Source organism: Scyliorhinus canicula, chromosome 1 (assembly GCF_902713615.1).
Source record: "Scyliorhinus canicula chromosome 1, sScyCan1.1, whole genome shotgun sequence".
Classification (NCBI taxonomy): Eukaryota; Metazoa; Chordata; class Chondrichthyes; order Carcharhiniformes; family Scyliorhinidae; genus Scyliorhinus; species Scyliorhinus canicula.
Genome location: NC_052146.1, coordinates 191,229,214 through 191,255,421, shown reverse-complemented (window position 1 = coordinate 191,255,421; position 26,208 = coordinate 191,229,214). Strand labels below are relative to the sequence as shown.

The 26,208-nt window shown below is 48.7% G+C and overlaps 1 protein-coding gene across 2 annotated transcripts in view; it reads right to left on the bottom strand.

Moving 5' to 3' along the window:
* The window catches only part of adgb (androglobin), a 564,769-nt gene that overhangs the window by 61,311 nt on the left and 477,250 nt on the right, over nt 1-26,208 (bottom strand). For both annotated transcript variants that reach the window (XM_038805127.1, XM_038805138.1), the window contains exons 32-34: nt 25,803-25,914; nt 14,472-14,608; nt 390-551 (exon numbers count right to left, since the gene is read on the bottom strand). In XM_038805127.1, the coding sequence (XP_038661055.1) occupies nt 390-551; nt 14,472-14,608; nt 25,803-25,914 (411 nt within the window). The remainder of the gene's footprint in view (nt 1-389; nt 552-14,471; nt 14,609-25,802; nt 25,915-26,208) is intronic.

Here is a 26,208-nt window from a genome sequence, read left to right as displayed (position 1 = left end):
ATGAAATTAAGGCTTTATCTGCCCCCTCAGAAACAAAGTAAAATATCCCACGGCACTATTTCAAAAAGGAGCAGGGGAGTTCTTTCGGTGTCTTTTGTCCATATTTATCCTTCAACTGAAGTCATTAGGAATGGATTATCTGACCATTATTTCATGATGCTTTTTGGAACCTTGGTGTAAGTTAGTTGGCTGCTACATTTGGCTACAGTACATCACTTCAAAATTATACATGCATTTTGTGATGCTCTGGGTATCCTGAGGTCATGAAAGGTGCTGCATAAATGCAAATGATTCCTTCAAGAGTCTAATATTTTATAAAGAATGAGGTGCTTGTATCATTAACACGACTACAGAGATACAGGATGTTAGTTAATATCAACGTGAATTACTTTGAAAGCCCTTCCAGGTTCCGCATCTTCCCAAGCTCGTTTCATGGCACGAATTTCATCCTGTTGTTCGGAATCTTTCTTGATCTCAACACAGTCACTTTCACCATAGTCAGTGACATAGTGAAGTGTAAAATGAGGTTTTGTTGTATCAATTTGCTGCACCTGAGAAACAAAAAAACAAACCGTGTGTATTTTAGTTAATCGCTACATCAAATATTGCACCATATATATCTCTGTTAAACCTTAGGAAGTAGTCTAAAGGTTGAAACAAGAATAATGAATGGAAAGATGACTATCACCGTAGCTAATGAAGGCTTTTGTAAGGTAATCGCTGTTGTAATATAGAGAAACAGGACAGCCAGTTTGAGCAGAGCAATGAGTGGATCAGAGCTGATGGCAGATCGTTGACCTGTTAACTCTGTTTTTCCCTCCACAGATGCTGTCAGACCTGTTGAGTATTTCCAGCATGTTCCATATAAATTTCAGATTTCTAGCATCTGCTGTATTTTGCTTTTGTGAAACTTACCAGCAACACTCAATATTCGCCATTACATGGCAACTTATAAAGAGATGGCTAAGAAAAGACCACAAACACCATTCACGCTCTGCATAGTTGTGTACAAACCTCCCTATAACCAGAAGAGATGCTAATCCCTGCGAAGGCAAAGAAAAAGGTAAAGTAAGTGGCATTCCCAATAACATTGTAAATTCCTCCTTTGACTTCCCAAATGCTGCAGGAGACCATGGTTACCTACCCCTAGGACAGGTACATCAGTACACATGGTCAACCAAGCAACCTCCTTTTATACCAACACAGTGAGGAACGCAAACATGTACAAGAACCAGAGAAACCATTACCAGTCCAAAAGGTCACTGAAGTTTATGATGTACCATCAATTGGACTCGAGACACAATGAAGATCCAAACTGTGGCTTTAATCAGCTAGTTGTTAGCCCGGTGGTCGACTACAGAGAAAGGCCGACCGCCGGGAAACCTGGGTACTTATACCCCGCCTCGGGGGCGGGGTCTACTTGCCTCTCGACCAATTGGTGAGCAGTCACATGACTAGTCCTAGCCAATCGGACGAGAGGCACATGACCAGCCAGAGCCAATGGGGAACCAATGCTCTGCACCAATGGCAGTGCTCACATTCATACCACCACATTCACCCCTTGTGGAGAAAGAAGGCGGGGGGGGGGGGGTGTAAGTGGAAGAGAGAGGGGGGGTCCGAGGAATGGTGGTATGAGCAGCGAAAATCGAGAAAGGTGGGCTGCCCACTGGCTCTTGGCAAAAAAAGCAATACTACTACTACGAACTTAAAATGTCCCATGGTCGCATCAGATGGACACGATCAGCCTGTCGGGTGGCTGTGGTGTTCTGGAGGACCGTCGCAGTGGAGACGGTGACGTCGGGCCGATGGTCGTCCTTGCCTCCGGGAGCGTCGGTCGTAGATGTGTCTCCGTACCCTGGGCCGGTGGTGGAGACGCTGTAATCGGGGGAGAGGGAGCATGTGCGCTGGGTCGTAGGGGCGCTGGAGGAAATTGGTGTTGGGGGGAAGGTGTTGATGTGGGGGGGGGGAGGCCGCACGCCGGTGGGTGCCAGGTCCCGAAGCGAGACCGTATCCTGCCAACCGTCGGAATACTCCACATACGCATACTGCGGGTTGGCGTGGAGTAACTGGACTCGCTCAACCAACGGGTTGGACTTGTGCACCCGCACATGCTTCCGGAGCAAGATGGGCCCAGGAGTGGCCAGCCAAGTCGGGAGAGGGGATCCTGATACTGAGGAATGGCGGATTTCGGAAGCATGGAGGGTTCGTGAGAAGAAGGCCACGGGTCTGCCTGCTTGGTTCAGGGTGGCCGCCAGAGCTACGTCAGACGCGTCGCTCTCGACCTGGAATGGGAGGGACTCGTCGATAGCATGCATCGCGGCCGTTGCGATATCCGCTTTGATGCGGCTAAAAGCTTGGCGGGCCTCCATCGACAGGGGAAAGGAGATGGACTGGATGAGGGGGCGGGCTTTGTCGGCGTAGTTGGGGACCCACTGGGCGTAATAGGAGAAGAAGCCCAGGCAGCGTTTGAGGGATTTGAGGGAGTTGGGGAGGGGGAGGTCCATCAGGAGGCGCATGCGTTCGGGATCGGCGCCTATCACTTTGTTACGCACTACGCAACCAAGGATGGCTAGACGGTCGGTGCTAAACACGTACTTATCCTTATTGTAGGTTAAATTAAGGAGTTTTGCGGTTCGGAGGAATTTTTGGAGGTTGATGTCGTGGTCCAGCTGGTCATGGCTGCAGATGGTGATGTTATCGAGATACGGGAAGATGGCCCGTAAACCGTGCTTGTCGACCATTCGGTCCATCTCCCGTTGGAAGACCGAGACTTCATTTGTGACACCGAATGGAACCCTGAGGAAGTGGTAGAGGGCCCATCTGCCTCAAACGCGGTGTACTTTTGGTCACTCGCGCGGATGGGGAGCTGGTGGTAGGCAGACTTAAGGTCCACCGTTGAAAAAACGTTGTATTTCGCGATCCTGTTAACCAGGTCGGAAATACGGGGGAGAGGATACGCGTCCAGCTGTGTAAACCTGTTGATGGTCTAACTGTAATCAATGACCATCCGGTTTTTCTCCCCAGTCCGAACTACCAGCACTTGAGCTCGCCAAGGACTGTTGCTGGCCTCGATCACTCCTTCCTTAATGAGCCTCTGGACCTTGGACCCGATGAAGTTCCGGTCCTGGGCACTGTATCGTCTGCTCTTAGTGGCGACAGGTTTACAATCTGGGGTGAGATTAGCAAACAAGGAAGGGGGGTCCACTTTGAGGGTCGCGAGGCTGCAAACAGTAAGAGGGGGAATAGGGCCGCCGAATTGGAAAGTTAAGCTCTGCAGGTTGCACGGGAAATCCAGGCCCAAGAGTGCCGGAGCGCATAGACGGGGAAGGATGAGGAGTTTGAAGTTTTTGAAAACCCTCCCCTGGACCGTGAGGTCCGCTATGCAGCACCCGGTGATTTGGACGGAGTGCGAACCTGAGGCCAATTCAATCTTATGCTTAACTGGGTGGATGGGGAGCGCGCAGTGTCTTACCGTGTCGGGATGGACAAATCTTTCCGTGCTCCCGGAGTCCAGCAGGCATCTCGTTTTGTGTCCGTTGAGCTGGATCGTTGTCATAGTCTTGATGAGCGTGCATGGTCGCGACTGGTCGAGTGTGATGGAAGCAAGTTGTGGCGAGAGTTCCAGATCCTCCTCGGTGGCAGAGTAATCGCTTACAGGGCCTTCCATGTTGGCCCAAGAAGGCGGCACCCAGGACCCGCAGGTGGAATTGGGGTCCCAAGATGGCGGCGCACAGGACCCGCACATGGAGCCGGGGCCCCAAGATGGCGGCGCCCATGGCCCGCACATGGCGTCCGGGGCCCAAGATGGCGGCGCCCGTGGGAGCCACGTGGCGGCTGGGGGCAGTGTCAGCGGCGTCTGCGGGCCGGTCGGGGCAGCTGGGAGCGCGGGTCGGGAGGACCATGGGGCCATTGCCGAGGCCGGGTGGTGGGCCGGAGAGGTTGGTGCCTGGCGCAGGGCCCTAGGGGGGTCCGGGGGGGGGGGGGCGATCTGTGGTCGCTGCGCGGAACTGCAGCGACCGACTTGGTCTGGCAGACCACCGCGTAGTGGCCCTTTTTCCCGCAGCTCTTACACAGAGCGGAGCGGGCCGGGCAGCGAGCGCGGGGGTGCTTGGAGAGGCCACAAATATAGCAGCGGGGCCCCAATAGCTTATTGGAGTGTCCCGCAGCGCAGGCCTGGGGGGGGGGGGTGTCGGGATCCACGGAGGACGGGGGTGGCGCGTGCCATGACGTCCAGAGGGTTGCTGCGCGGCCGGGGGCGTATGCGCGGGCGTTCAGGTCAGCAACCTCCAGGGAGGTTGCATGGGTCCGTACCTCAGCTAGGCTGAGGGCGTTCTTCTCCAGCAATCGTTGGTGGATACAGGGGGATTGCATGCGAGCAACGTAAGCATCTCTAATTAAAAGTTCCATGTGCTCAGTCGCCGAAACTTGGATGCATGCGCACATTCTCCCTAGAGCTGTAAGGGCCTGGTAAAACTCGTCGAGTGACTCACCAGGGAACTGTTGTCTGGTCGTCAGGAGATGCCGTGCGTATACTTCGTTGACCGGCCGGAGAAAGTGTCCTTTAAGAATCTCCATGGCCGCATCAAAATCGCTTTCGTCCTCAATCATTGAATATACCGCCGTGCCCACGTACGAGTGGAGGATGTGGAGTTTCTGCTCCTTGGTGGGCTTGCCGGTTGCAGTTGTCAGGTAATTGTTGAAGCACGCCTGCCAATGCTGAAAGATTGTAGACGCATTTGAAGCATGCGGGCTGGTGGGGAGGCAGTCAGGCTTGATGCGTAGCTCCATTCCAAAATTCTAGCTGATTAAATTGATGTACCATCAATTGGACTCGAGACACGATGAAGATCCAAACTGTGGCTTTAATCAGCTAGTTGTTAGCCCGGTGGTCGACTACAGAGAAAGGCCGACCGCGGGGTCTACTTGCCTCTTGACCAATTGGTGAGCAGTCACATGACTAGTCCCAGCCAATCGGACGAGAGGCACATGACCAGCCAGAGCCAATGGGGAAACAATGCTCTGCACCAATGGCAGTGCTCACATTCATACCTCCACAGTTTACGCTTTTTCCAGCATATCCTTCCATAGTCTTGCATGCCAAAAATGTATTCATCCCCCTCTACTACTCCATGTCCTTTGATGTCCTATTGTGACTTCATGTGCACATCCGTCACTCCCCATCAATGGAAAATTCTTCAGACAGGCTTGGTCTCACACCCTGTTACGCATCGCAACCATCCTATGTGATAACTCTCTCTTTACCTTTCAAACCTTTCTCAAAACCCGCCTCTTCCAACTAGCATTTTCTAATTATCTTCTTACTACGATATTAAGGGATATGGGGAAAAGGCAAGGATATAAGGAGGTTGGTCCCAGATTAGCCAGAATCTCATTGAATGGCAGAACAGACTTGAGGGATTGAATGGTCTATTGCTGTTCCTATGTTCTTGGAATTCCCAATAAGTTCTGTTTCTAATTCTTCCCTTAGTAGCCAATCATCATATTTATTAATTTGCTGCTGAGACTTGAGCATCAAATCTGGGCTGACACTCGGGTGCAGTACTAATGGGACATTGCACTATTGGAGATGGTGGGCACGATCGAATTGCCACAATGCACCTGGTGTGGATCTGTGGGAGACAGTTTGATCCCAGGAGAGTCCGAAATCGGGATCCGAGCTGGGTGCTGATCAGTTTCAGATCTAACCGGTCTGTTCCCGTTGGTGGGTTCCGGATTCTGCCTAGACGTGACGGGAAACCAATCTCCATATCATTAACGGGACATGAAGCTAGTGCAATGTCTGCTCAGGAGATTGGAGGAGGTGAGTAACCATCTTTGAAGTTGGGCAATAAGTCTGTGGGCATTGAGGCTGAAGGGGGGGGGGGGGAGATGTGCCTGGTCTGGGGGGGATGGGTGCTATTGATGGGGGGGGGGTCGCTCCTGGGCGGGGGGGCAAGGTGCTTAGCACATGCAGGTCTAACAGGTCACCCCCGGATTGTGTAATACCAGGGGTGGGCAAACTTTTCCGTGCAAGGGCCACGTTCAGACATTCACAATTTTAAAGGGCCGCATAGTATATTAAGTAAAATAATTAATATTTAAAATAGCCAAAATAAAAGGTTTTTAAAGAAAAAAAAGCAATTAATTTTTATTAATTAATATTTTAAAGTAGAAACTTCACATGAAACACATGTTGTGCCGAGCAATGATCACCCTACTCAAGTCAACGTATCCACCCTATACCAGTAACCCAACAACCCCCTCCCCCATTAACCTTAAAATTAAAAAAAAATGAAAAAAAAAAATGACTTGATCTTGGTGGGCCGCATAAAGACCTTTGGCGGGCCGCATGCGGCCCGCGGGCCGTAGTTTGCCCACCCCTGGTGTATACCCATAACTGGGGCAACTTCAGCTGCTGCCTGTCTGTTTCATCGAACACCCCCAGGACAGAGCCCTGTCGGTAGTAATATGGTGAAGGTCACTTTAAATCCCACTGAACGTGGCAGCCTCTGGCTATACAATTGAAGGCTATCATTTGTAGCGAATAGCATTGTTAATTATATGAGCACTCCACGGTTCCCAAGTGGATTCCCATGGGTAGATGCAACATTTTAACATGCAGATTAGCCAGATCTGGGTGAGATCCAGATCACGGTATCCCATTAGATCCAAGCCAGGTAAATCCTGTGAGAGACCTAATTCAAGATTTACTCACCGTGCTACGCCCGAACGCCCATAGACTCTTGATCCTTCCATTTATGGCAGAGTAGGATCTCCACTGGACTGTTAAGAGTCCGATTGAGGGTCGCGGGCAACGGAGCTCCGACAGTCGGGTCCCGTTCCCGGGGGAGAGACAAAAAAAAAACGTGCAAACCGGCCGGACTGCCCCCCCCCCCTCCCCCGGACTGCCCCCCCCCCCCCCCCCCCGGACTGCCCCCCCCCCCTCCCCCGGACTGCACCCCCCCCCTCCCCCGGACTGCACCCCCCCCCCACCCCCGGACTGCACCCCCCCGCCGCGCCAGCGACGGGATCAAGCCAGCGCCAGGGATAGACCCCCCCTCCCCCGAGAGGCAGGAGAACACGGGGACCGAGCGAGGGCCGAGCCAGCGGCGGGGACCGATCCCCCCCCTTCCCACCCCCACCTGGCGGCGACCACGAGGCAGGCGGCGGAACAAAGGAGGACACCCGGCCCGGCCAGAAGCTTCTCTCAAACCTCCTGACCCGGCGTGTGGGTGAGTGAGAGGAAAATAAAGAACTTCCCCAAAAATTTTTTGAAGAGGAAACTTGTAAAGAGAAAAGGGGAGAAAAAATTTCTTTCCCCCTTTTTAAAAAAACTTTTTGAAATAGGGGTTTAAGAGGGGAAAAAAAAAGTGTTAAAGGAGAGAAGGGAAGGGGAAAAGAAAAGGGGGAGAAAAGAAAACGGAAAGGGGGGGAGGGGAAAAAAAAAGCCAGAAGGTAGCCAAAGCAGAGGGAGAAAGGGCACCAGAAGCAGACGGGGCAATGGGCGAGCCCACTCAGACGAGCCAACCTACAAACGAAGCGGAGGAACGGAAGGTTCGGCGCAACAAAAAGAACTGGGCAGACAGGAGATTTTTCCCCTTGGGCCAGCTGGGGAGCTGGAACTGGAAGGCAGCCTTTGCCGAGGCTCTGAGGGAACATCAGCAGGAAAATAACGCAGAGGCTGGTGCAGACATAGAGGCCGCAGTGCAGGCACCAATGCCCAAGGCCCTGGCGGAGGTGCAGCTAAGCCTAGGCAGAGCAGATAGACTGGAAGCCCAAGAGGAGAAACTGGAAGCCCAAGAGGTGACCATTAAGGAGCAGGAAAAAGCCGCGACTGACAATAGCGACTGGATCACAGTCCTGGAGAAGGAGGTGGTGAGACTGGTCACAATGCAGGGGAGCTTGAAGGGCAGAGTGGACGATCAGGAAAACCGCTCAAGAAGGCAAAATGTAGGGATAGTGGGCCCTCTAGAGGGAATCGAGGGTAGAAACCCCACGGTACATGGCTGAGATGCTGAGTAAATTAGTGGGGAGGAAAACTTTCCCCAACCCACCAGAAATGGACAGAGCACACCGGTCGCTGCGCCCGAAACCCAAGGCAGGGGATCATCCGAGGGCAGTTATAGCTAAACTGCACCGGTATCAAGACAGGGAAATAATCCTGCGCTGGGCCAGGCAAAACAGAACCTGCAAATGAGAAGGACACTTCATTAGAATCTACGAGGACACTGGCGCAGACCTAGTCAGGAGATGGCTGAATTCAATAGAGCGAAAGCAGCTCTTCACAATGACGTACGTTTTGGTATGTTGTACCCAGTGAAACTCTGGATCACATAGCAAGAAAGAGAGTACTTCTTCACAGCCCCCACCGAAGCAAACAAGTTTGTCGAGGGACACGGGCTGGAAAGCCGACAGGAAGGGTAGAAATAATGGGTCCCTGGCAAGGGGCTACAGCATGCCAACGGGGTTGGGGGGGTGAGGCAACGGCAGGAGGGGGGAAGAGCGGGCAGAAAACCGTAGAGGCCGGGCAAGGGAGAAGCGAGATAGTAACTCCCGAGAGGGGGGATACCGCATTAGCAGAAAAGCTAGTGCCGGAGGCATGCAACAAAGCAGGGCCGCAGCGCGCCCCCAACAGGGGGAACGGCGCCAGGCAGAGGGGGACCACTCAACAGAGACGGGAGAGCAAACGGGGATAGGAGCAGGGGAAAGAGGGACAAAAGAGAGGTATACGGGAAAGGGGAGAAAAAGGGGAAGAAAGGGAGGGACCGGGGGGTGGGGGGGCGCAGGGAAGGAGGGACAAACAAGGCTAGAAAGAGAATAACAATAAAGCTACAAAGTGCCTACAAAGTGGAACAAGGAATCGCCGCAAGCATCCACCCAGTACGGTCTCTGGGCGAAGGGAGACTCCAGAGTGCAGGGGACTACCCGAGTGGTGGACACACAGTGGGCGGCCATATCGGGTGCCCCCTGGACAAAGGGAAACCTCGGAGCACAGGGACCCGACCGCATGGAGATCGCAGTGACAGTGGCCGTTCTGGACGCCCCCTAACAAAGGGATACCCCGGAAGGCAGGGGCACATCCACCAGGTAAGTATGGTTAATCCCACTGGAGTGGGGGGACAGAAGCCCCCACTAGGAGAATCACCTGCAATTCAAGGGGACTCAATGGTCGAGTGAATAGATCCAGAGTCCTCACCCACTGAAGAAATATGAAAGCCGACATAGTCTTCCTCCAAGAGACATACCTGAGAGAGCAGGACCAACTGGGCTGGGTGGGGCTGACCTACCATTCCTGCTATGGGACGAGGGCCAGCGGGTGGCAATACTGATTGGCAAGAAGACGATGTTTAGGGCGACAAAGACGGTTACAGACCCAGGGGGACGGTACATCATGGTCAGCGGGGCCCTGGATGGGGCACCAGTAGTACTAGTTAACGTGTACGCGCCCAACTGGGACCACACGAGCTTCATCAAAAAGACCATGGCAGAAATCCCCGACACACCGACTAATCATGGGGGGGGGGGGGAGGGGACTTCAACTGTGTACAGGACCCAACGACTGACAGTTAAAGCTCCAAATCGGGGAAAACTTCAAGCATGGCAAGGGAACTCGGTCACTTTATGGAACAGATGGGAGCGGTGGACCCCTGGAGGTTCACCCACCCAGGGGAGAAGAAGTTCTCCTTATTCTCCCCAGTGCACAACGTATACACCAGAATTGACTTCTTTGTGGTGGGGAAATGGTGCTTCCAGGGATAGACAAAGTGGAATACTCTGCAATTGTGATATCCGACCACGCTCCGCACTACATAGAACATAGAACATAGAAAAGTACAGCACAGAACAGGCCCTTCGGCCCTCAATGTTGTGCCGGGCCATGATCACCCTACTCAAACCCACGTATCCACCCTATACCCGTAACCCAACAACTCCCCCCTTAACCTTACTTTTTAGGACACTATGGGCAATTTAGCATGGCCAATCCACCTAACCCGCACATCTTTGGACTGTGGGAGGAAACCGGAGCACCCGGAGGAAACCCACGCACATACGGGGAGGACGTGCAGACTCCGCACAGACAGTGACCCAGCCGGGAATCGAACCTGGGACCCTGGAGCTGTGAAGCATTTATGCTAACCACCATGCTACCGTGCTGCCCACACGAAAATGAAAAAAAATGAACATGGACATGAGGCTGGAGACAGGCAGGGCCCAACCCCCTACATGAAGGTTGGGCATTGCCCTACTAGCAGACAAGGCCTTCAACGAAAATATATCACAGGCCATAGCACAGTACATGGAGAACAACCAAAATGGGGAGGTCTCACCCTCCACATTCTGGGGCGAGCTAAAGGCTGTAGAAAGAGGGGAAACTATCTCTCTCAAAGCTTGAAGAGATAGGGCGGAAAGGGTGGCTAGGCAGCAGCTGGTCGACTCCATACTGGAGGTAGACCGTAAATACTACGAGGCCCCGACCGTAGAGCTCCTGGCGGAGAGGAAAGAGCAACAAAGGAACTTTGATTTGCTCTCCACCAGGAAAGCAGTGCACCAACTCCGCCAGGCATGTGGGACCCTATACGAACACGGAGACAAAGCCAGCCGCTTGTTGGCACACCAGCTGAGAAAGCAGGCAGCCACATTGCACAAATCAGGGATACCAGAGGCACATTAGAAACAGAACGAACCGGAAAAGATTAACAAAACCGTCAAGGCCTTCTACCAAGGGCTGTACACCTCAGAGCCCCCAAGGGGGGAGTCTGGGATGAAACAATTCCTTGATGGACGAGACATACCCGTCGTGGGGGAGGGCAGAAAATGGGGACTGGAAGCACCACTAGCACTGGGAGAGATCACGGACAGCATTAGCCCCATGCAGGTGGGGAAGGTGCCGGGACCGGACGGATTCCCGGCGGACTTCTACAAAACATTCGTGACAGCGCTGGCCCCGCAACTGCGGGAGATGTTCACAGACTCGCTAGCGCGGGGCACACTGCCACCTAAGCTAACACAGGCCTCAATTTCGATGATACCTAAGAAAGATAAAGACCCAAGGAATGTGGGTCATAGAGACCCATCTCACTGCTGAACGCAGACGCCAAAATACTGACCAAAATCCTAGCCAAAAGGCTAGAAGACTGCGTACCAGAAGTGGTCGCAGAGGACCAGACGGGTTTTGTCAAAGGTAGGGAGCTAACCACGAACATCAGGTGCCTGCTGAACGTGATAATGACCCCCTCCGGGGAGAGAACACCGGAGGTAATCGTCTCCCTAGACGCAGAAAAGGCCTTCGACAGTGTCGAATGGAAATACCTCATAGAGGTACTGGAGAGGCTCGGGCTTGGAACAGGGTTCACTTCCTGGATAAAACTCCTATACACCGCTCACATGGCGAGCGTACGGACTACCAACACCAACTCCCAATACTTCCAGCTGCACAGGGGCACCAGACAAGGATGCCCACTCTCCCCGCTGCTGTTCGCTCTAGCGATCGAACCATTAGCAATTGCTCTCAGAGCAGCAAAAAGCTGGAGGGGGATCCAAAGGGGCGGCAGAGAGCACAGAGTCTCACTCTATGCAGATGACCTGCTCCTCTACATTTTGGACCCACAGAGTAGCCTGGACGGGATCATTGCACTCCTGAAAGAGTTTGGCGCCTTCTTGGGCTACAAACTCAACATGAGCAAAAGCAAGATCTTCCCAGTACACCCACACCCACTAATGGGACTGCTGTTTAAACAAGCCTGACTCAAATTCCGGTACCTGGGGATCCAAATAGCCCATGACTGGAAAGAGATCCACAAATGGAACCTCACCAATCTGACAGAAGAAATAAAAAAGGACCTGCAAAGATGGAACACACTCCCACTCTCCCTCGCGGGGAGAGTCCAGACGATCAAAATGAACGTGCTGCCCAGGTACCTCTTCCTACTCCGATCCGTCCCGATCTACATTCCCAAGGCCTTTTTCAAAGCACCAGACAAACTTATCATGGCGTTCGTATGGGGGGTGGAAGAATGCTAGGATCCCAACGAAGGTCCTACAAAAAAAACAAAATCGGGGGGGGGGGGGGGGGGGGGGGGGCTGGGGCTAGCCCTCCAAAACCTACAATTCTACCACTGGGCGGCGACCGCCAAGCGAATAAGGGGATGGATCAAGGAGCCAGAAGCCGAGTGGGTGTGTGCGGAAGTGGCCTCCTGCAAGGGGAGCTCCCTCCGGGCCCTCACACGGCGGCACTTCCATCCCCACCCAAAAAACACTCCAGCAGCCCAGTGGTGATAGCCACCCTCCAGTCCTGGAACCAACTGCGGCAGCAATTTGGCCTGACCAAAATGTCGGTCAAAGCTCTCACCTGCAACAACCATAGGTTCAGACCAGCGCTGACTGACGCCACCTTTAAAAAGTGGGGACAGGATGGAGGGACACTGACAGTCAGGGACCTATACACGGATGGCAGGGTCGCAACAATGGACGAACTGAGAGAAATTCCAGCTAGCCAACGGGGAACAAGCTAAGGTATCTGCAACTCAAAAACTTCCTACAAAGGGAGGCAAGGATGTATCCACAACCGCCATGACAGACATTACTGGAAGAGTTACTGGACGTAAGCATCCTAGATAAAGGGAACTGTAGCGACATGTACGACCGACTAGTAGAAAGGGCCAACACCGTACTGGACGCAACAAGAAAGAAATGGGAGGAGGATCTGGGGATTGAAATAGGGTGGGGACTCTGGAGCGAAGCACTGCATAGGGTCAACTCCACCTCCACGTGCTCAAGGCTCAGCCTGACGCAGTTAAAAGTGGTACATAGAGCCCACTTAACAAGAACTCGTATGAGTAGGTTCTTCCCGGAGGTGGAGGATAGATGTGAACAATGCCAAGGAGGCCCGGCCAACCACGCCCACATGTTCTGGTCTTGCCCCAGACTTGTGGAGTACTGGACAGCCTTCTTCGAGGCAATGTCCAAAGTGGTGGGGATGAGGGTGGAGCCATACCTGAAAGTGGCGGTCTTCGGGGTATCAGACCAGCCAGATCTATTCCTAGGGAGGAGGGCGGACGCCCTTGCCTTTGCCTCCTTGATCACCCACTGTAGAATCCTGTTCAGCTGGCGGTCAGCAGCACCACCCAAAGCTGCAGACTTGCTGTCTGACCTCTCAGAATCTCTCAAAAATGTAGAAAATCAAATTCACCATCCGACGGTCAGACAACGGCTTCCACAGAACGCCGAGGCGGGGAAGGAAGGTATAGACCGAGGCGGGGGGGGGGGGGGGGGGATAGCATAGCAGCTAAATCTCAGAGAAAAGAATGGCGAACCACAGGACGGGGAGGGGGGGGGGGGTGAGGGAGGAGACAGGGAACAATAGAGGGGAACCAGTGAGGTGGGGGGTGGGGAGGCAAGGGAATGAGAGCAGGAAGGAGGGCACGGGAAACAATAATAAACTTGGCATCTACAGGAGCAGAGATCTGGGTGAAAGACGGGACGAACGGCTGAAGCAGAGGTGATCGCGAGACGACAACGGCAGCGAAAACCGTCCGGAAGAAGCAAGCAACAACACCAACACCAGATCCATTCGCGTATTGCCCTCTGTAATTGTTCTGTAATTGTTTCCCCAGCGCCCAAACGTATATGTACCCCCCCCAGTTCACTCCCCCCCCCAACAAACAGATGCCTACTTATGTGCTAAAAACAATACTGTCAATTGTACAGAGCTGCTGTTGTTGAGCTAGCACATAATAATACCCTACCAGTTATTTTATTCTAATTTTGTTTGTTTGTTTTGTTTTTTTGTGCATATTCCCTTCTCTTCTATGTATATACACATGCATTCTATTTTGTGTACATAACAGTAAATATACTCTGTTCAAAAACCTAATAAAAAATATTTATAAAACAAAAAATCCTTCCATTTATTATTTTCATCCCTCTCTTCCACTCTGTGGTTGTTTGTCTTGTGTGCGTATGTATATAGAGGGTGGGGGTGAGTTAATGTGGGGGTTAGGAATTAGATAATAGTTGCCCAGTTGTATTTGATGTCTATTTCATTGTAGTTATTATTATTGATAAAAAGTTATTGTGTTTAAGTATACAAACCTGCTGATTGTAATTATTGGGCAGCCAAGGGCCAAAGACTTTGAGGAATTATTGGTTAATTCAATTGTGTTGCGACACCAGATCAAGGAGGGCTTGAATTGACTGTGTCCTAGCCCTGGGTGTCGTAACATTATCACATTGCTCTCTGTGGGGGTTTGTCGTACGCAAATTGGCTACTGTGTGATCTCCATTACAACAGTGACTACACTTCAAAATACTAATTGGCTGTAAAGTGCTTTGGAACACCCTGAAGTCATGAAAGGCACTCTGTATATGAAAATTCTTTGTTCTTTACTCAGCACAAGAGCTTTTTGTTCAGAAATGTACTTCTGATTGGACAAAGAACCCTTGTTGTCCATTCCACAAACAGAGAACTGTACCGGAATATCTATCCTGGCTGGTGTATTTTTCTCCTTTACTTTGTCCTTGTCGACTGCCTTTCCTTTCCTGCTGTGTTTGGTTGCTGTTGAGGGTTTTGACTCTTCAGTATCAGGAAAAACGGGGTCAATAGTCCTCCCTTAACAAACAAAATATAAACAACAGGAACAAGATGATGTGGACTTTTTACATTTTCAGCTTATTGCATGGAGCGGCATAATGCATTGGTAATGGAATTCTCAACTACACAATGAAACAATAATCTACAGTAATTCATTATTCAGAACAAACTTGGAGACTTAAACCACATAAATTGGCTGAGATCTTGGCAATTGTGATGGGTTGAGCCTGCAGGGGAACTTTGCTGCCCGGCCAGCCCCTTGAATGCTGGCAGGAGTTCGAGACTGGGAGGGATACCAGATGGATAATCTGTCCCCAAAAGCCCCATTAAAAGTGGGATAACTTCAAAATTCTTAAAACAAATTAGGCCACTCCTCTTATCTTCAAGGTTCCAAACACTGAACCCAGTTAGGTTTCTAGGTTCAGAGGAAGTCATATTGGACTTGAAATGTTATCTCTATTACTCTCTCCGCAGATGCTGCCAGACCTGCTGAGTTTTTCCAGAATTTTCTGTTTTTATTCCTCGGCAGATTCGGATTGGTAATTACTATTATCACTTCAGGTTGAGAATGGCTGAATATCACAGTTGACCTTGTTAAAGATTTAAAATACAAGACTAACTGATTAAACAAAAACAGACAAGTGAATAATCTAAAAGTGATGGGCGGGATTTCCCCGTGTGTTTCACGGCGCCCGCTATTGCAGGGATCTCCCGCTGCCGGGAAACCCGTGGCGGGGGGTTTGCTGTTGATGGGACTGGAAGATCGCGCTGGTGGGAATGGTGGGAAAATTCCTATTGATATGTGTAACTAAATCTAAGGTCTGGATTGGTTTGAAATGACCTGTTATCAGCTACTCTTGTTAAAAGTGCCCTAAATAGTCCAAGAATTCCTTACTCCAGGGACCTGAAGCCCTAGTCCAGTATAGTGCATTATTGAGGAATCAGCTGATTACTCCATTCCTATCCATGGGTGTTTTGATGTGCGCCATTTAGTTGCTCCATTTCCTACATTACAACAGTGATTACGTTCAAAAGTACTTGATTGGCTGTTCAAGCACCTTTGGACATCTTGAGGTCTTGAAAGATGCTACCTAAATGTAAATCCTTTCTTCCTGCATTCAAGGGGGAAAAAAGGTGAATGACTAACTGGCCCTAACAGCCCATCCCAGCCATACATGTTGCATCAACCCTTCACCAAATCACAGAACCTCCTCAGAGAAATGAAAAAAAGAGTAAATCCCTTTGGCCAATTTGGGGGAAAGTTCTGGGAAATCCCCCTCTACTCTCTGCAGGCAATTATTCACATTCCAGGAGAATACAGTAGCCAATACTCCCAGATCCAAATTACCTGTTTGAAATGCTACATCACGTTGACCAGTTTTATCTTAAAATAAATGCTTTGGCAGTGAGCTGTAGTAAGAATGTAGCCATGATGTTTGATTAGAAACTTGATAGAAATGGCAAATTCATACCCTAGATGGCGCTACAGCTTAAGTGAAATGAAACCCAAGAGTGATCAAATTGTAAAATGAAGTCATTCTAATTAAATACCAATTCGATATAAAGTGAACCTAAATTGCATCACTACGAGCAGGAAGGATAGACTGCCCACACATTTCTTCATTTCTTTGAAGTGCGGGAGTTATCTAATCATTGGAACAGTCCAGGCCAGTTTGACCAAATTAGAGAAACAATGTCAGAAAATTTCCTTGGAGTTGCTCCTGCTTCACTATCTTACTTTTCCATTTGTCTATGTGAACGACTCGGAAAATGAAGGACTGAGAGGTCCCGGGATTGAGGAACACTGGGAAGTGGGGTCTGGGTGAGAGTTTGCAGCGTTAAGTGGCAAAGGGGTGATGGGTAGGAGCGCGGTGGTCAGGCGCTAGAAATGGACTGGTCATTTGGAAACAATAGATGGGAGGTTTTAGCTCAAAGGGAAAGTGGGGGTGGAGAACCAAGGTTCGAGGAATTTTGGAACCCCGAGGGTTGTAGGGATTGAGTGCTGTGACAGTTTCTGTAAACTGATCAAAGTAGGACCAATAAAGTGCCTTTGGCTTCATTTGGGTCATTATGTATACCACACTGCTAATATGTTCATGAACAAATGCAAGAAAGACCTTAGATGTCATGTTAAAAATTCCAATTTATCAGAACACAGACAAGTAAATTACTCCTGTCTGTTTCTAGGATGAATTGCTTCAATGTTCCAAGGCTGTTCAATCAAATTGTTTCAACTGGAAATCACCAGAAGAGTGGATGGATTTGTTCCATTTATATTGTTTAAAACAGGCGCTTACACTTGGAGTTGAGCAGCAAAAAATGCAAACTTGCTGTCTTTCGCTCTGAACTCTGGCTCGGTCTCTCATGTAAACATCAGAATAGTCAGGAAATTTCATTGGAGTTAGAAATAGACAAAGAAGCAGCCACCATTGGGTTTTTATAATAACAACTTTCATTTATATAGTGTCTAAAATGTAGTAAAACACCCCAAACTGCTTCACACAAGCTTAATCAGAGAAAAATATGAGACTAAGTCACATTAAAATTTATTGGGAAAGGTGACTAAAAAGCTGATCAAATAATGTAGGTTTTAAGGAGAAGAGAGAGGTAGAGAGGAGGAGAGGTTAAAGGAGGGAATTCTAAAGGTATAGCTGCCAATGATGGGATGAAGGAAATCAGCGATGCACAAGAGGCCAGAATTAGATAAAAGCAGTGTTCCTGGAGGGTTTCTGGACTGGAGGAGGTTACACAGATGTGAAGGGGCAGAATTTGAATAAAAGGTTGCAAATTCTTTCAAATAGCTGGACTGGATTCCAGTGGAAGTCAGCAACCAGTGTGGTAATGAGTAAACAGGATTTGGTGCTGAATAGGATATAGGCAGCGAAGTCTTGAATGACCCGAGGATGGGATATGAATGGCTGACCAGGTGAGTGTGCGATCAGCTCAATCAGCATTTCTCTCCATAAATCCTAATCTCTCATACCTCATTAACCCTCTCCCCTCTAATCCCCCGTTCTCACCCATCATCTGCCGTGCTTCTCTTGGAGATACTATAATGCCTATGCTCTTTACTGATTTGTAATCCATTTTTGGTGTAGTAAGCATTTTACCCAACATACTGACAGAGTCAGAGATAAGTGAACAATTAGGAGTAAGCTGGGTCTTATTGTAGAACAAAGGGTTGAGGTGGGTGCATAGCTGAAGCCGAAGATGGCAAGGCAAAATTGGGATGTGAAATAAGCTCAAAACAACATATGGGAAATTGCAGGGGTGCATGTAGAGACCAATAGGTGAACAGCAGGTGATTAAGAAGAAGGGTGTTTGGGTTTTTAAATGCAATCATTATGACATGTCCTATCTGGTTTGCTGTAGTTCGGTGACACAGAATGGCACAGGGCTGGGGAAAGCCATGTTACATTTAGTTCAATAAAAACATTGTACTAGAAGTACTGTAGAATTTCAATTCATAACACTGTGTCAGAAGTGGAGCTGTGATTGAGTTTTGAAAAGTTAGAGAGAAGCCCCAGCTCCTAAAAAAAGAACCTGAAAATGTTCAGAGCTGTTAAAAAAATGCCATTGACAAGGAAAAGCATGCACAAGGTGAAGGCTGCAAGAAAATCTCTGGGCAAGTCCAAAAAAAACGGCTGTAATTTTTCTCTCCCTGCTCCTGTCAAAATGAAAGGCGATATGCGATAGAACCGGCAGTTTTTCCATTTGCAATGGCAAAACTACGATATTGCAACAGATTTAATTAACAACCAGGCTGATAGGAGTATAAACACATTTAACACTGCTGGAGAGTGGCTGCTACAAATTTTATTCCATCCTAAATCTCTCTGAAGAACAGAAAAAACAAACAACTAAGACTTTGAAAGTCTTGAAGGCACACTTTGAACCCCAAGTGAATCTAACATATGAATCGTATGGGTTCAACATTAGGGCTCGAGCTAAAAATTAATCAGTAATATGATTCAGTAATACACCTCGCAGAATCATGCGAACTAGGGCAATTAAAAGATGATCTCATTAACGAAAGAATTGTCTTAGGCATAAGAAATCCTGCAATGAGAGCAAGTTTACTGAGAGAGGAGAAACTTACTTTCAAGAAAACGATAGACATGTTCAGGAGTGCAGAGGTTATAAAACATCAGCTCGAGCACATGTATGGTATAGCAGACCGGGCGTTACATAATATTGATAGACATTCCAGGTCAAAAGAGCCGAACAATTGCGGACAAAGGGCAATATGTAAATTTTGTGGAGGCATAATACAATGGAAGAGAAAGTTTGCTTGGGCTGGAGAAAACAGTCCTTCAACTATAAGAAGCCGGGTCATTTTGCACACAAGCTAGCAATAAAGGAAACAATCCTATACAGATGGCCACTGCTGAGATATCAGCTGAAGATTCTGTCCAATCATTAAACACCATACAACAAGTTGGTTCCATCAAGGTTGTAGGTAATAAATGGTCTGTGACTTAGAATGATGATCGCAAAAGGAGAGTATCAAGTAAACATAAAGATTTTCTCACCACGGGACCTGAAATTCCTGGCCGAGGTCAACAGACCTTTGCGTGCCGGTCAAAAATTCGACAACGACTCCTGCGACAGGCGGGACCGGAAGACTTAGGCCGAAATGTTAGATAGACACTGATGTGTCTTCAAAGACCTGTATGAGATGGCGCAACATGACAGTCCAAAAATGCAGGAAACAAGATGGCAAGATATTCATACCGTGGACAAATTAGTCTGACAAATTAGAGAGCCCAATGCAATGGTAAGAATGAAGATGTACTAATGCAAAACCTTGTCCAATCTTCATGTAAAGATCTTTCATTGCAGTAAATTGTTCCATTCCAGCTGTATCTAGGATTTCAAGCATATATTGTTGTCCATCCTCTTCAACTTGCTTTCTGTAAAATTCCTGTATTGTTGGATCATACTTTTCAACAAATATCACTTGAACAAATTGTGTGGCCAAAACTGACTTTCCGACTCCTGCTCCGAGGAACACCAATTTATGAAGATTTAGGGCGGGAGTCTCCTGCTGTGACCGGAGATTCCCGCCCGAGGTCAATGGACTTTACATGGTCCACGTCCCGCCCATGGCTGTCTTGTGGTGGGCGGGAAAGAAGAATCTGGCCCTCCAGACCATAAGCAGTATGCAAAAATCATTAACCTCAGTTGAAACAAGTCTAAAACTTGGAGTGGTAACACTAAATCTGCCAAAAGAGGTATAATATGTAACAGCGTACTAATGCATTGGCCGCTGAACAGATGTGATAGGAGTACAAAGATGTAGGTTGCGATTCAGCGACCGCGTTGCACCTGGCATGGATCTGGATGCACCGGGTAAATAGCAGCAGAAGGCAAAATCAAGGCTCGCCACAAAACATTTTGCAATTCACCTAACCCACTCCCGATGGTGAGTTCCGGTGCATCCAGATCCATGATCCGCCCAAAAGTGGAGAGGATATCATGAATCCTCATCTGCATTCATTTCAATGTCATCAATGAGATTGAAGTCGAATGCAGTGGCTTCCTGGCAATTACCCGACTCCCCAGTGGGAAGTCACGTGGTCCTTTTCATAAATGTGAATCTGGCGTAATGGCTACTGAGGGGAAGTGAGGAGGTGAGTAGCTATTTCCATCTTCCGGCATGCAACTCAGGGGTAGCAGAGCTGCTGTCCCAGTGCAAGGGACCGGGTTTTGGGGGGGCGGGGGGGTCCCCTCAGGAGGGTTGGGCTTAGTTGGGGGCTGAAGCATTCTTGGGCAGGGGTCACCCCTGGGCCAGGTGGATCACTGCCTCCGAATCATGCACGTATGCCCACTACCCTGGGAGCGTGCATGGCTGCTACGTCCTCAGGCGCATCAGATGGAGATCCTGTGAGAAAATGGACATGTGGTAAGTGAGGGGGAAGGATCATTTTGGCTGACATGAACTACTTACTTGAGCCAGGTCATCTGGGTGAAGGGGCAATTGATCCTCACCTCTGTGGCACAGGCTAACCTCACCGTCAGTGACTGCTCTCTCCTCGGGCAACCCCAGGGGCCATTACTCATAGGGATGAGGACTCAAATCTCTGGGATTCCTCCTCCCATCTTGGCCCTTTCCCATTTATTATGAGCTATCTTGTCCTGTGGGGACAAAGAGAGGACATTGTGAGCCGCACGCTTGATGGTCAGGAGGATTATAACAGGTGGCATGTGTGGGTACTGCACCTGAATGTGAAGGGGTTGTGCTGGTGGGTGCCAGGGGTTTTGAGGAACAAGCACAAAGATTGGATGTGGGGCGGGTGCGAGGTTTCGGCCAGTAAATTGGGGGGGGGGGTTTGGGTAGTTGAAGGATGGCAAGCAGAACTGATGCCAGGAGGAAGTTGGTAACTTACCCTTACAGCTCGCTGGAGATCATTTGTCTTCTAACTATATTGGATGGCTGGTGGTCCTCCTTGTCAAGCAACCCTGCACTGACAGCCATTGCCCTGCCTCCCAGGCAGCATTGCTGATCTTTCGACACCCTCAGGGGAACAGGGTGGCCCGCCTCTCATCCACAGCGTTGAGAAGCCTTGTGAGGTCACATCACCATCGCTAAAGCGAGGAGAAGGTCTGCGTGCTGCCATGCTTGTGTGTAGACTGGGAGTGAGTGATGAAGGAGCGTTTAAAATTAGCTTCCCTTCGTTAGCAGCGAGCTGTTGAAGCGCGAGTCAGGGAAATTGGACAGCGAGACAGCCAGTGATGATGAGAATCTCGTGGGGGCTCATTTTTGGCACTAAGTGCCGTTGAATATGGATCATGATCTCGCCAATGTGGCCGTCGCATAACACCCCGCCAAACGTAGCCAAAACCGAACTTTGACATTTTTTCGTTGAATTGTGCCCATGGTTACAGAGTTTGGATATCTACTTGCTGAATATCATCTCAAAATGGATGAGAATGTAACACCAATTTTGCAGCTGCAAGAAGAGTTCCAGCTTCCCTCAAGTCAAGACTAAAAAACAAGATATAACATCTGGAAAAGAAGAGTCCAGAAAGTGACAACTCCTACAGAATGGATTAGCAGCACTTGCTGGTGGCAGTGAAACAACCTGGATACACCCAAAAGATTTAAATAAAGGTTTAAAGAGATTTCACTGTCCCATGCCCACCATTGAAGGAATTTTGACCCAACTGGCCAAGACAAAGATTACTCTCCCAGATGCAAAGGATGGTTCATGGCAGGTAAAGCTGGATGAAAGCAGCAGATTTCTAACTGTATTCTGGACAGTGTATGGGAGATAGATGATTGCACATGACATTCGGCATTTCTTTAAAAAATTTTTTTTTAGAATACCCAATTTTTGTTTTTACAATTAAGGGGCAATTTAGCGTGGCCAATCCACCTAACCTGCACATCTTTTGGGTTGTGGGAGTGAAACCCAGGCAGACACGGGGAGGATGTGCAACCTCCACACAGACAGTGACCCAAGGCCGGGATCGAACCCAGGTCCTCAGCGCCGTAGGCAGCAGTGCTAACCACTGCGCCACCGTGCCACCCAACATTTGGCATTTTTACAGCTCCATAAGAATATCGATGGAGACAGTATGAGATAGTCTGTGAGCCTTTCTGAGTGGTAGTCATAGTGGATGATTTACTTAGAACAGTACAGCACAGAACAGGCCCTTCGGCCCTCGATGTTGTGCCGAGCAATGATCACCCTACTTAAACCCACGTAACCCGTATCCCAACAATACCCCCATTAACCTTACACTACGGGCAATTTAGAATGGCCAATCCACCTAACCCGCACATCTTTGGACTGTGGGAGGAAACCGGAGCACCCGGAGGAAACCCACGCACACACAGGGAGGACGTGCAGACTCCACACAGACAGTGACCCAGCCGGGAATCGAACCTGGGACCCTGGAGCTGTGAAGCATTGATGCTAACCACCATGCTACCGTGAGGCCCCTAAAAAGGTTTAAAGGTCTATTAATGTGGAGACAGAATGAAAAAACCATAGCTCACCACAATCAGAATCTAGTGCGACTACTAGGGAGAGCTCGCTGGCTGAATCTGAAGCCGAACAAGAAAAAGTTGTGATAAAATTTAAGTCAAGTATATAAGTTATGTACTGACACCAAAAGGTCTTTGCCCAGATCCTGACAAGGAGAGAGATGTAGGAATGATTTAGCGATGTGGAAGCAGTGCAATGATTTGCTGGATTCGTAAAGTACCGAGCGAAACATTTGTCAAATTTGTCGTCAGAGTGTAAACCATTACGCAAGCTCACTGCCAAGGATGTGCAGTGGTATTGGGGAACCGAACAAGATGCTGGGTTCTCCAAAATTAAACAACTGGTGACCACAACACCAGACGTCGATGATTAAGTCACCTTGCAGTGCGACACCAGCGAGACAGGTCCCAGAGCAACTCTAATCTAGCAAGATTAAGCAGTTTGCATCCAGGGTGTTCACACAAGCAGATTGATACTACACTTAGATCAAGTAAGAGTGTCTGGCTATTGTTTTTGCTTGCGAGCATTTTCATCAAATCTTGCTTGGGAGAAACAAAGTAACAGCGGAGTCCAACCACAAGCCATTTCAAACATTTTTCTCAAGCTGCAAGTATCTGCTTCAAAGGGACTGCAAAAAGCTATCAGCTGGATGTGACATGCAAGCAAAGGAAACAGATGAACATTGCTCATATACTGCCAAGAACAGTACTCTTAATAAAGAAAGTTGAGGATGTTACAATAGAATGTGAAATTTTCCAGGTTCAACTGCTACCGTTGAAGGTACCGTTTCCAGGTTCAACTGCCCACTGCTACCGTGCTGCCCTGGTAGCACGGTAGCTGCCCACTGCTACCGTGCTACCAGGGAAGCACGGTAGCAGTGGGCAGCACGGTAGCAGTGGGCAGCACGGTAGCATAGTGGTTAGCATCAATGCTTCACAGCTCCAGGGTCCCAGGTTCGATTCCCGGCTGGGTCACTGTCTGTGCGGAGTCTGCACGTCCTCCCCGTGTGTGCGTGGGTTTCCTCCGGGTGCTCCGGTTTCCTCCCACAGTCCAAAGATGTGCGGGTTAGGTGAACTGGCCATGCTAAATTGCCCGTAGTGTCCTAAAAAGTAAGGTTAAGGGGGAGTTGTTGGGTTACGGGTATAGGGTGGATACGTGAGTTTGAGTGGGGTGATCATTGCTCGGCACAACATCGAGGGCCGAAGGGCCTGTTCTGTGCTGTACTGTTCTAAATAATCTTCTAAACGTGAAGCAGCATGTCATCAACCCAACAGGAACATTGAATCTAAAAGACAAGCACATTGCTCAAATTAAACGAACTACCCAACAGGATGAAACTCAACTCTTCAACTGCTGCAAAATGTAGTGCTGAAAGAATGTCCTGAGAACATCAACGACACATCGGTGGTCACAACAGCATATTTGGGAATTAACAGACTAAGATGGGATCTGGTACAAAGGAAATAGAGTCATTATTTTCCCAATGGAAATGAGAGGAGAGATTCTGAAGCACATCCATGCAAGCCATCAAGGAATTGAACCGAGTCTGAGGAAGGCAAGAGAAATGTTCTGCTGGTCAAACATGGGCAATGAAGATAATGGCCATATCAGCCAGTGCGGTGCTCGTAACAAGTACCAAGCTAAACAAGCTTGCAAGCCGCTAATGACACATGACATCCCAGATAGACCGTGGATGAAGCAGGGAGTAGAACTCTTCACTTCAGCAGCAACTGGTCATCTCATCATTGTGGACTATTATTCTGACTATTGTGAGCTGGACTTCGGTGAGATAGTGTATTTGTCACCTTGATTGTATATGGTGGAAGTGAAAGACCAACAGCGGAATTCTCCGTCAGCGGGGTCTTCTGGTCCACCGGCAGCATAATCATGCCCGCGGGTTTCCCGACATCGTAGGGAGGACACAATGGCAAACTCCATTGGCCAGCTGTGGAAACCCAGCAAGGGCACGCCACGCAGGAAAACGCAGCTGTTAAACTTGAAAATCCCGCCCCAAATGTACTGGCTTACTGAAAGAACTAAAGAAGTTGCTCCTTCACTGTAGTCAGCCAATCAGGAAAATGGGATTTTGTCTGTACAGAGAAAAGAATGACCATCACTCCAAGGTCCATCGGTCCCCAACAATGGAAATAGATAATCAACAGCAGCTACCATAGCAACAACAAGTCCCTGGAGAAGGAACAACACCCAGGCAAACAGCCAATGACAATGAACACAGGTACCATTAAAAGACCTGCATGATTTAACGACTCTGAATGTATAGCAGGTACAGTGCTGATGAGAGTAATGAACAGTTTGCTAATGCAAGAGAACTGTTGTAGTATAGTGGATAACTTGGGTAACAATCATTTGCACATGATAATGCATGCAAAATAATCTTTTGTCTGTTATTGAAAAAATGAATATTTAGGTTTAGGAACGCAATCATTAATACATGTCCCATCTGGCTTGCCATAGTCATGTGACCTCTACCATGTGGCACAGGGTTGGGGAGAACCATGTTAGATTGAGGTCAATAAAAACCTTGTACGAGAAGGAATGTAGTCTTGAAGTCATAACAGAGTCCACATCAGAACTAAGGCGAGCAAAACATGGCAAATGACAGGGGGTTTGAATGGGAAACAGGCAGGCCCTGAAGCCTTGGAATAAGATGATGTAACAGTAATAGAAGAACTTGAGGTTGAGGACTGTCAGTGGACATATGGAGGGTTAGTAGCTGAATTGGAGCCCATGAGTGGGGAAAGTATTCCAGGAGTGGACGATACATGACCAAGAGGAGTCCCCTGGAGTAGCTGAGAACTGAAGCAACAGAGAAGAAGTGTTAGTGGAGTGAGCGCAGGGCACTTTAATGGATGAGCTGAACAACAAGATGGAAAGGTGCCATGGCACCACCTAGTGACAGGAAGCTTTCTAGCTGCAACTTGAATGGTAAATCATGTTTTTCTATTCAAAAATATCGACATAGGATTTTGCTATTATGAAACAAGAAGTACAGGTAATTTGGAAAGGAAGAGTGCCCCTGAAGTTTTATTAACTTATAGACAGGTGGCAGATGTAGTTTCTACTTGCCATTGTGCTGTGAGGATTGCACCTATTGCCCTGTATGGCACACAGTCAAGAGAAGTTGCACAGAAATCAAGCTTACTGTTCCATGGCACTTTGCAAAACACATAGCCATTTCTTCCAAAGAATGACAGTACCTGTAAGCTCATTGTTATCGACATCCTTCTGGGATTCAGCAAAAGTTAATTCGCTTTCAGTTAGTGGCCAGCTTTTGCGAAGAACTAACGCTTGAATAATGTATTTGTGAACCTGTGGGATACCAGATTGTTAATGTAACATTAATGATAAGGTAACTGACAGGGGAATGTAATTCCAAACATTCTTGCACATATCCTGTTACTTATACAAATGAACAAATTTTGCAAATTGCATTGAAACTTCAATTACTCAATGAGTTGGATGAGATTCAATTAATTGACAGTTTTGTTAGATTATTTCTCAATTTTTCTCATAATTTCTCATATTTCTCTTAATTTCTCATATTTCTCTCTTTTTCCACATCGAGTTCTCCCACTTTCCTGCTGTAAATTTGGCAATGCCAGG